This window comes from Lycorma delicatula, chromosome 3 (genome assembly GCF_047948215.1).
Source record: "Lycorma delicatula isolate Av1 chromosome 3, ASM4794821v1, whole genome shotgun sequence".
NCBI lineage: Eukaryota > Metazoa > Arthropoda > Insecta > Hemiptera > Fulgoridae > Lycorma > Lycorma delicatula.
In genome coordinates this window covers 159,247,306-159,259,812 of record NC_134457.1, presented here as the reverse complement: position 1 = coordinate 159,259,812, position 12,507 = coordinate 159,247,306, and the positions used below count along the sequence as shown (strand labels likewise).

The 12,507-nt window shown below is 30.8% G+C and overlaps 1 protein-coding gene across 1 annotated transcript in view; it reads right to left on the bottom strand.

Annotated features, from left to right (window-relative positions):
* The window catches only part of LOC142321237 (tachykinin-like peptides receptor 86C), a 392,020-nt gene that overhangs the window by 101,358 nt on the left and 278,155 nt on the right, over positions 1-12,507 (bottom strand). Inside the window, exon 4 of the mRNA XM_075359233.1 lies at positions 10,310-10,444. Within this exon, the coding sequence (XP_075215348.1) occupies positions 10,310-10,444 (135 nt within the window). The remainder of the gene's footprint in view (positions 1-10,309; positions 10,445-12,507) is intronic.

Here is a 12,507-nt window from a genome sequence, read left to right as displayed (position 1 = left end):
CCCTGTACACGATTTTAACTGCGGACTTTCCAGTTCGGTGACTGTCCCGAAGTCTACCTGGAGAGGATCGATATCCCGCACTGTAACTTGTTTCGATACCTTGGACACCACCTTCATTATCGTTTAACGTGGAAGAACCACGTGAAAGAGAAATGGGAGCGTCACTAAGTATAAGAGGCTTTGCTGGTTGTTAGGTAAGAACTCGCACTTGTCATTCTCCATTAAAATTTTCTTATATAAGGCGATTCTAAAACCGGTTAGAACATATGACATACAGCTGTGAGGCACGACGTTCAAAAGTAACGTTGCGATTATACAACATTTTCATAACAAGCTGGCGTCACACTGAACAGGCACTGTGGTTCACTCGGAATGTGGAAATTTACTACTATTTTAGATCGTCTTATGTTCGTGACGAGATCAAATCAATATGTCTAGCAGTTAATCTTTTAGACAATAGTGAAGATGTCCGGCGACTGAAACGCCAACACGTGCTGGAATTGGGATATTTAGGTTACTCTTGAACTGGTACGGCACCAGATATGTGATAAACGTCTTTACTAAGCCTTAGTGAGGAGCCTAGCGTCCTTCTATTTTTCTCGTAAAATTGTTATGTTACTATTTTGTTTATATCTATCTATTGTTTAATAATGTTGTGGATTTTTTTTGGTTTGTTTTATTACTAGACTGTTAAGATCTCTTCAATCTTTGTGATCCCAATTAATAGAAGTGGTTTGTTTATATAGCCGTTTTTTGTTTATGTAGTTTATTTTTATATATGTTTAATTACGCTTTATTGAGGGTATTCGCTGGAGACATCTCTTTACGTGGTTTTAATTATAATGAAATTTACTTGTGGTTCTTTAATCCGAACGTAAATACAATACATCTGATTGTAAATACACGACGATTTATGAAAAAAAAAAATTAAACGAAAATTAAACTGTCAATAATTTTTGATTTGTCATCGACTTATAGAAGTAAAAATTTAAAGAAAAATTGAAAGAAGTATTTATTTTTACTTTTACAACTTGAGTTTGATATTTTTAAGTAAATTTTATCTGTATTAAAAAATTATTTTATTTACTGCATTCAAAGAATTATGAAACAGATTGGAGAGATAGATATATACCTTCTACTGATGTAACTGGAGGTTTTTAATTTCAAAAAAGTTTTTCATTTATAAGCCTAAGAACCTATTTATGCTTTTAATTCAACTGTGATCAAAACTGCAATCGCGCTCTTTATGTAGCCCAAGGATGAGCATACTGGAATGAGGCGAATTTACCCGGAACAAGTTTGTTATGTTCTTGTTCATGATAGTCGGCAGTGAAATTAGTTTTAAAAAAGAACAGGACCATAAGTCCAGTTCTTTTTTTGAAAAGCCAGTTGACAATCAGTCTAAGCGAGACGTTGTGATGTTTTCCGGGTAAGCCCACCGGAGTTTTACGTCTGGGATGAAAAACATATTGTTTATCGAGGAAACCCCACAGCTTCCAGAAATTTTAAATTCGTGATTTCACCAATAACATTCTACACAAGAACTTGTAAGAGTCTTTGAGAACAAGAAGAAACGCGTGAGATATTTCTGAATGTTCATGGGGACCATTTCAAAACTCTGTAAGGTAAGTTGATGTGTTGTACTAATGCTTAACAGATGTACGGTTACTTTTTGAACACTCCGTATAATGTTGGTTGTAAATGTATGTTCTAGTTTACAAGGATTTGTATTTATGAATAAGCGTCGATACTAACTTTTAGATCTTTAACTCAAAGTTAGAATAAATTAAATTTTCAATTAATGGAGTCTAAAATTATTAAAAAATACGACCAATTGTTCTATTTTTAATTTAAAAATTTAGGTACACGTTTACTCATCACTGATTTTTTATATTTTAGTCTCGACTTGAGTTTATTTTTTTTTGAGATAAATTTTGATTATTTACTTTTTTCTCGTAACTGTTTTCCTTCACTTTCATATGGAAAACAAATAGAACAGTATAAGTAGATCTAAAAGAATTGGTTTTTAAAACAGTTTTGTTAAATTAGTGATTATGATTTTTAAAATTATTTTTATCGGAGAATATATTTATTAGATTTTCCATGAATACTTACTGTAAGTACCTTTACATTTTTATAAGTAACTTATCTCGAGCTTCTAAGTTTGTATTTTGAGATTATGATGTTGTAGATACCTTTTTTTCAGTTTGGCAGTTCGTAATCTTTTATTTTTGTAAATTATTATGATATAAAAAAAATATATATATTTTCGTGGGTTATTTCCTTGCCGTTAAAAAAAATAAATAGTTTAATTTTCTCTTTAACATATGTTGGTGGTTGATTGGAATGCTTTGTTTCTAATGATTTTATTGAAGGTTATTCAGGTTGATTTAGTTATCTGATAAATTTATTAATAGAAGCTTAAGGAATGTGTATGCTTTCTTATCTGTATCGTTTCTTACAGGATTTACTTTACGTGGATGTTTTACTGAACTGTTTCTTAAGCGAACATATTATAAACATTTTAGTATTGATTTCCTAACGTCAAATACTCGTGAATGTCTGCTGGAAACACATGAAGAATTATAAGGACAAATTGGAAAAACAATAAAAAGATCAGTGTCAAGTAATATCAAGGGTTAGTTAATTCAATTGTTAATGAAACTTTTTGAAGATAGAACCTTTAAAGGACATATAATATATTATAAGTAAAATTATTATGCAGGATGTACAAGTTAAAATAGCTTAGTCCAAAATATACAATTTTTAATATATTTTGAGGTAAAAAATTAACTTAAATGAGAAATATTCGGTGAGTTATAGAGAGATAGTCAACGAAGTAAAAAAAAATATTCTGCGGGGATAATTATGATTTTACTGTATAAAAAAGAGAGAAAAATTACACCATTTCAGGATGGAAGAAGGAAAACTTAGGTAGATCAAATTGAAGAATAAAAGAGAATAAATTAAAAAAAGTATCAGATTTTCAATATTACGTACAAATCTTTTCAATTTTACCTTAAAATCACCTGTAAACTTTTCTTCTTCTTCATTTCTCTTATAATTAAAAAGAATCATATAAATCTATACATTTATTAAATTTACAATTATATTTTATAGTACATATAAAATTTATTTTATGAATGTATTAATAAATTTATTAATTTAATAATTAATTTTAATTAAAAAAACAATTAAAAAAGATTAGTTAAATAAATAATGTTTAAAGCAATAATAATAAAATAATTTTTTAATTAAAAATAATTTTAATTTGATTTAACAATTTTTTTTATTAATAATTTAATTTAAAAAAATATTTTTCATTGTTTTTTGAAAGCTAATTGCATTATTCAAGCTTAGTTTTGAAACCAACGTTTTACTTTATGAAATTGGCAAAGGTATCAAGGGAAAATTTTTTAATATTTAAATCTATTTTTTTTTTTAGTAGTAAAAAATGTTATCTTATGTTTAAATAATAATTTAAGTTATAGATAATACTATGAATTACAGAAGTAATTATAATAATTTCATAATTAATTTTACTTTAGAAAAAGAATTAAAAATGATTAGTTAAATAATTAATGTTTCAAAAAACAATAATAAAATAATTTTTAATTATTACCAGTTTTACCATTTATTTCTATGACTGATTATTTTACGAAACGAATTTGGGAGTTTAATTTGTATGAAAAGTAACCAATAGAAGATTTTTGAGGGGAATTTAGATCTAATCTCTTCTTTCTTTTTCGGATAAAAATAAAGATTAATCCAATTTAGGTATTGTATTGCATGCAACAAGGCCGGTATAATGGGCCTGATTAATGGATTCGTACTAATTAAGAAGAAAGTAGTAGAAAATATAATAATGGAATGAATCCAGAAAGGGGCTAAAAGAAACCCGTTTAGTAAAGGTAGCAGGTCCGTTTAACAATCGTCTTTGTAGTACTGCCCACTGACACAACTAAACAGATGTTGCTCCGTGAGAAGAGTTACCAGACCCAGGCTAGGAATGGATGGGAACGAAAGGGCTCGGTCGATCGTTCTCACGCTTCGAGTTGGGTCCGGTCCTGCAGGTAAAGAGGATAGGAATATACTCCGGCGAAGACCAGTTGACAATCGGTCAAAGCGAGACGTTATGATGTGTCTGCGAGAGAGTGCGACGATAGAGGAGGAGTTATTATGCTAGTTTGAAGCGAGAGTATTCTGCGAGGAGGTCAGTAAAGGAACGAATTTCTAGTGCAGATTCGACGCAATTAAGGTAACGTCAGGAGTAATTTCAGTACATGAAAACAAGAAATGGTTCGGTGAGTTAATGTTAAATTACAAGTGAAAGAGATAATGTACTAAATTTCATTCATAAATTGTTAGGGTAGTTTTATTTGTGAACAGCAAAAGTTTCAGGTAGTTAAATAGAACTCAGTCCCATTTAACTACCTGAAAATAAATCCTGACGGTCACTTTAAATTCTATTTTATATATAATCACTGTTTATTATTATAATTATCATTACTAATATTGTTGTTGTTGTGGTTGTGATTACTATGATTATTGTTGACATTTATTATCATTATTAGTGTTTGCTATTGTCATTATTATTTTTATCCTGATTATTATTGTGAGTTGTTTTTTTATTGTCTTTATTATTTTGCCATTGTTTTTATTGATTTGTCTTATTTTATTTATGTTCTTAAACTAATAAATTGCAATTATATATACATTTTCAATTGTCAGTCTCTCAATATCTTTATCGAGCCGCGAACACGCGACAGTATTCTTTACGTAGTTCTTGTTGGTCTTTTTGAGCTGCAAATAAACTGTAATTGAATTTAACGGAAACAAGATGTACTCGAAAACAATGCTGGATCTAATTTCAGCTCACTTCAAACAGTTATTTTTGTAATATTAAATAGCAGAAAAGTGTGCTTAAAATTAGTCACAACTGTGATGAAATTGATGTTGATAAACGTTTTGCAAAGAAGAAATCAAGTAAGAATTACACATTTAACTAGCGATAAGATTATCTCCAATGGATGATCTGCTGGACTAACATTCACCATTTTACTTTAGGATTTCTGTTTATTTTTTATATTCAATTTTTTGAAGATAATATATCAGAATAGTTTTTCAATTAAAGCTTCGTTAATTGAATTTTCTTTTGTTTTATTTAAAATTTCATTAAATACGAAAATAAATGATAATCTGCTGGTCTGATAGGTACCGTAACCGTCATACAGGTTATACTAAAAGCTGATTTACTGAGTAAAATGATGAGATTATTATTCTAATTAAATTTACTGGCGTAAAAATCTTTTATTTGCTGGATTAGTATTTCAGTTGCTGTATAAAAGGTACGTTGTGGTTATTTGTTGTATTTCAAAAGTGTTAAATATGATTTGTGATGAATACCAAACATAATAGAGCTTGTATTTTTATTATCTTTTCGGTTAAAAATATTCAAAATAAGAAAATGTTTTAATTATCTAAATGCATTTCACTGTCAACCAGACAAGTAAATTAAATGAAGAATTTAGGGTTATAGAAGTGTGTAACATTTAATTAGGAATGGGATGCCTTTGAACTGCCTTAACTGACAAAAATACGAATGTTCCTCAAACCCTACAGAATTCTAAAGCTCGTAAAACCCATTTCAAAAGACATATCCTGATTTTGATACGTTACCTTGTATTTTAAATCGGATTATGGAATCATAGATACTGAAAGCTTATTACCTAAGTCTGTAAACAAATCTTACGGATGATGACTTGTTATGGACGTTTAGAATAATGTTTAATCCTTTGTTAAACGGAATAAGCTTTAAAAATTGCATTATCTGGACGAATTACGCTTATAGCTAAATTTAAATTGACTGGTTGTATATTAATCGCTATAACAGTGGTTATTCAAATTCCCATAACATAATAATCAAAAAAACAAATATTTTTTATATAATTGTGTCAATAGGTAGATTATTTTTCTCATTGAGTTATAAGGGTAGGAAAAATTTCTATCCTATTAAAAAGCTGAGAAATAATACACTCCACATTTAAAAATAGGAGTTTTTAATGGATGCAGTTGGAAAATATCGATTTTTAAGGTTTTTTTGTTTCATAAATGTGAGAGTTTATAAGTGGAAAGAACTGTTTCAGATTTTATGAGAGAGCTAGGGAGTAGTAAAGTTTTCTCTTAAAGATAGTAATTAAATAAAATTTTCACAGATTCAACCTGTTTACTCTAGAATTTAATTATTTATTTTTCTTTCTAAATGAGACGTATCACGCTGGGAATAGTTTGTAACTTTTGCCGCAGGAAATAGAGTAAATGTTTAATAAACGGTTCTGTTTAAGAGAAGGTAGCGTTGTTTGAGGTGTGATAAATATTTTTGACGTTACCTACAAATACCTTAACAGAAAACTGAATTTGTCTTAATTTTTTATAATTTTTATTGAGACTTGTGATGCCAGGCTGTGTATACAAAATATGTCTTTCATTTGTTCACTTTTTCATGTAATTAAAACAGCATGTATCTGACACAAGCTCTTATTCTGTCTAAAATAAAGATTGTGAGTGAGGAACGATTAGTAGTGTTGCGTCCGGTTAAATACAGAAGTGGCTTGTGAGTAATCATTGCCTATCAGGAAAGAAGGTTCCCTTCCAGTTAAACGAAGCACTCAATTCTGAAAAAATTGGGCGTAGGAGGGGTAAATTTTAAGGTCTGTATTTATTATTATCGAATAGTTAGAAACATCGTTGCTAGATCTATTTTTTTTTTAACTTTTTATTATTATTTTTTTAATTTTAATATATTTAATGGTGTAAAAAATCACCTAATTAAATATGTATTTTAAAATATATAAAAAAATGTAAAATTTATATTGTCGCATGTTTGCGATTCGACAAGGGTACTGACAGATAGCAGAAGTAAAAATTCTTACAAATACAATTTATTTTCTACTAAATAATTTATAAAATACAAAATAAGTCAATTTTAAATCACAAAATACAATTTTGGTTTTACTGTTAACTTTACAATAGTTAATAAAAATTAATACAAACTTAAAAATGATTAGTTTATAATAAACAAGTAAAATAACAATCACAAAATCAACAATTCAGTTAATTTAAGAGTTATTTGTTCACAATGAACTCAACGAACAGCTGCACATAATTAACCTCAGACGACATTCCCAAAAACGGAATACTGGTGACGCCCTCTTTGCTTCTTTGTTACCGCACATTCACTTCAAATGCTCTCACTCAGTGTCCTCGAATTTATCACAAATCGCACCCATATTGTACTGAAATGAAGTTCGGAACGGAACGCAAAGGTACTGGGGAATATTTTATATCCCTACTACTCGGAAAGCTTGGACATCGCGACTCGCTATTGGGTCTTTCTAATTATGGGGCGGGTATTTAGTTTTTAATGGCGGTTATATTTTAGGATGAACGAGTTGGGGGTTGCATTCCAGTCCTTTATAGATCGGGTTTTGAAATGTTCTTTTTTGTCTGAAACCTTCGTTGTTAGAGAAAGGCGTGGGAATCTCGCCTCTGCGAATCGGTTAATTTCATAGTTGAAGGTTGTAAGTTAAGGTAGGTGGTCGTGGTTGGAGAGGCCACACGAAGGCGATAATAGGTTGTGTAAATACACTGATGGAAATGTCTACCGAGGCATTTGCATAAGTGGCATCCTGACAAGGCCAAACTGATGTCTATGGTGCGTTATCAAGTATAGAGGGTCCAAAAAACGAACTTATAAAAGTAAAGTTCATCAGGTCTAGGAACGGTGTCTTCCCCTTTGGGGTCAGGAGTTTATTTAGGTTATTTCTTGTGATATTTACAAGATGTTTTTGTTTTTCTCCCGACGCGATTCCCCTTAATTTCGTCCACTGAAGGCTTTTCGGTGTTAGTGCTTTTCGGTCTTGTAGGAATGCATCTGATAAGTTCTGGTTTTGGGAGAATGCCTTCGCGGAGGAAATCGCATGTGTTAACTAACTGTAGGCTAATATTTGAAAGATGAAGGAAGGAATGATGGTGAATCTAGGTTTTGTAAAGTCTTCTCCTTACACTAATTGAATCGGGGCTGGGCCAAATGGCATGGGATGTCCTTCTTGCTTCTTTCATCTTTTTGCCTGACTCTCCGAGTTGGGTTTAAATATTTAAAACTTTAGCTGAAGAAGTTCGCTGGTTCTCGACACCACTCGTCCCACTTGTACCTCTGGGCCACGGGCTTGATCTGCAGTAGACGACCCATCCTTTGTTTGTTCAATGGTAATGATTTTTATTGTCCGCATTTTCTGTTTTTTTTTTTTTTTTTTTTTTTTTTTTTTTTTTTTTTTTTTTTTTTTTTTTTTTTTTTACAAATTTTGCCTAGAAACAAGAAGTGAGTGGAAACGGCACAAGAAAAGTGGAAAGACGTGTTATCGTGTGAAAGTATTCTTTGCGTCTTAGCTCTAGAGTAACATCTTCAAACAGCTGCTGCAAATTTTCTTGAATAAAGTGCAAGTAGATCTCAGCATTTAACCGGATAGGCTATATGAACTGTCCAAATAGCTGATTGCATCGATAATAATTTCATTAATAACAGCATCGTGTTGGACAGACTGTTCGTAACTGGTACGAATACTGGGAACCTGCTTCTCGAAGATTCCGAAGTCGCGTTGATTGTTTTGGGATCACGATTCCTGCGATTCGGAAAACGTATTTCATATTCTACTGCAGTAGCTACAGCATTAACGTTACACACACCCAAAATGAATATCATACCAGCGTATTCCTCTGTTGTAAATAAATACGGCATTACTTCAACGTAAAACCGATCACATTCAAAGTAAAATTCACAGAAAACCTTCGCTAACTACAGTACAGTTTACAGAACTCGATGTACTTAATGTACCTTACAGAATGATTTAAACACTTAATACAGTATTGCGAATTGTTGATCAGCTGTTGTTATATTAGTTGTCAACTTTGCAATAATTTTTCCAATTAATTTATTTTATTTCTGTCGTTATTAAAAAATTATGTAAGTAATTTTTATCTATTTAAAATTATTTTAGAATTTTTTTTTAACTTCCAGTTTTTAAAAATTCTTTAGCAGCAATTTTCTTTTTCCAGCGCAATGGCGCGTCTCCTGACTTCTCTTATACTGCTTTCACTCACGTAAATCATCATTTTCCGGAAAAATGGACCGGTCGTGGAGGTCCGCATTCCTGCCCATCAAGAACGCCTGATCTGTAACATCTTAAGATTTTTCCGTGTAGGGCTAAGCAACTCAAGGAGAGCCCTGGAGGTTTAAAAAGAAACAAAAGCAGTACAGAAGCGTGCCAAGAAATGTGATGAAAATGGCAGGCTCATTTTTGAACGGTTAATATAAACTGGTACGTATGCACTATGATCTATTTTACTGTTTCTAAATAAATTCTAATTTTTCTAACCTTTTTTTGTTTTATTCAACTTATCTTACGCAAATTCGTTTAAAAGTAAATTCACTACAAATTTTCTTTAAAGGTTTTGTGTATTTATTTCCCGTTTAACTATTTTATTGTACATTAGCGTTTTTTAACCGAATTTATTGGTTTTCACACCAGTTTTTCAAAACTTACTGCGAACATGGCTTTAAAACCTATATTATTCGATTTTTCAGATCAAAAACCATAAGAAATCGTTAAATTTACCCTTAATTAACGTTCTAAAAATTTCAGTACGACCTCATTTCACGGGTTGCTGGAATCCGAGCGATGTCTTTTAGTAGCCTTAACTCGCAAACTAATCATTTTAGGATATATGTTTATACGTATGACCTTTTTCCATTATTTTAACGAATAGGATAGGTTATGACAGTCCCGGGGGAACGTCGTTATACATTTTGTATATCTATATTTATTTTATTTATTAAAATTACTACTGAACTTTCAGTCGTTTGTTTTTATTTTTTTAAGTTTACATCCTGTTTAACGTATGAAAGATTTATCTGATGTAATATAAAGTCTGAATTACAAAAATGATTTGAATGCTAAGCCTATGCAATTGTTTAGAAACAACTTAATTTAATAGTTTAAAACAAAAAATCAATAGATTATTCAGGAAAAGGTAAGACCAAAATCAATAAATCAGAGTGAAAAGGAAAAGATAAATAATTGAGATATCATTCTACGCTAGTCTAGATGTAAAATTATTGAATAGTAAGTACCATACATGAAGTTGCCAGTAACATTTCAATGATATTAATGTGCCATGAGGCACGACATTCAGCTAGTTGAATATCCAATTACTAATTTAATATTGTTTTTAATTTATTTTTTTTACTTACTTGTATGTAATTGTAGTAGAAAATAAAAGACATGGAAATCCCAATAATAAGCTGGCTAACCAGATGATAAGTATAGTAACGTGTGCGTTGAACTTCGACATTCGTGGTTTGAGCGGTCTTATTATTGCCAAATACCTATAAAAGAAAAGAAGATATAAATTCATATTAAACGTTATATATACCTAAACATTTTAAAGATTTATATGTACTTTTAAAATTGATATCCTACGTGTTTAATAAAAAAGGTATTCAGGAATTTTTAGAATTAGAATAATGAATGTGAAAATTAATCATGTCCGTTTGATTTATTTGTCTGTTCATCTGAAAAAATTTTATTTTTAAGCCAAATATTTATAAAATCAAAGTTATAAACATTATATTATTCTACGTATGTTATACTTTATGATAGATATCATTTATGCACAATATTGTATTAATTATTTTCTGGATTCGTTAAATTTATCATTTAAAAAAGCTGGCAGAAGAGTTGCTATTGCCGCGTGTTCGCGGCTCGATCAGGATATTGAGAGATGAACAATTTAAGGTGTTTATATATTTCAATTTATTGGTTTAAAAACATAGTAATCACAACCACAATAATAATCAGAATAATAATAATGACAACAGCAAACAATAATAATAATAATAAATGTCGATAATAAACAAATGATAATCGTAGTAATCACAGCCACAACAATAATAATAGCAGTAATAATAATGTTAATAATAATAATAAATCGTGATTACATACAAAACAGAATTTAAAGTAATCGTCAGGATTTTCTTACAGGTATTTAAATATAATCCAGTCCTATTGACTAAAGACATTAGCATGACCGCTAGCCTTAACACTTTTAACCACCAGTCTTGTATTAATAACAGTAGTAAAATAGATAAGAGAAGTATAAAGTTCTTTTACTGCAAATACCATTGCTGTTCACAAATAAAACTATTCTAACAATTTATGAATGAAATATAGTACATTATCTCTTCCACTTATAGTCTAACAGTAACTCACCGAATCAGTTCTTGTTTTCGTGTACCGGAATTACTCGCGACGTCCTTCAATCGCGTCGAACTAACATACTAGAAATTCGCTTCTTCACTGACCTCCTCGCGGAATACTCTCTCGCAAAATCTCCTCGCAGACTGACATCTCGCAGAACTCACATCTCGCAGAACTCACATCTCTCAGACTCTGATCTTGCAGACTAACATCATAACGGTCTCGCTTCGACTGATTTTGCACAACTAAAAACAACTGGTCTTTCGCGGAGTATTTATACTTCTATCTTCTTCACTTGCCGGACCAAACCCCAGTTTGGCGTGAGAACGATCGACCTAGCCCTTTTGTTCTCATGCATTTCTAACCTGGGGCCGGTAACTTTTCTCATCGAAGAACGTATGTTTAGGTGTGTATCAGTGGGCAGTATTACAAAAGACGATTGTTAAACGGACCTGTTACTTTTTTCTAAAAGGTTTCCTTTTCGTCCCTTTCTGGACTTCTTCCATTATTATATTTTCTACTACTTTCTTCTTAATTGGTAGGAATCTGTTACTCAGGTCCGTTATATCGGTCTTTTTACACTATACTTTACCGGCACTGAGAAACTGAAACTGTATTTTGAAAACTAGTTTTTTGAATGATCTCAAGATTTTCCCTTACGACTGTTTTCATTTAAACTATACTTTTTCTCCTTTCGATTAGACCTTCTTAGATCTCGTTGCATTTCTTTTCTTCTTTCCGTTGTTTCCAGTACTTTTTCATTAATTTCGAGGGTGCTTATTTCTGCTCTTCTGTAAATTTTCTGGAGCTGTTCTTTGCTCTTTCCTTTTCATCTAGTTTGAAATCATCAATTGTTTTTCGAAACACTATGTACTCTTTTTTTTCTCTATGTATTTATCTTTTCCATTCTTTATTTAGGTTTTGGTTTTCTTCCCGGTGCCTCCCAAATTGTTTTATTTCTATCTTCGTAAAAATTAAATATTTGTTTTGTAACTCTATTGTCACTCATTCTATAAATACGGTCAAAAATCATTCTTTTCCGATTATCTGTTTCTAAATTTCTATTACTTGGTAAATATGTTTTTCTTTAATCTTCCTTCTACTATTAATCTGAGGCCTAAAATTGATTCCCTTGTCCCTATACTTTTCCTGAAACCAAATTAGTCTTCTCCTAACACTTCTTCCTCTCTCC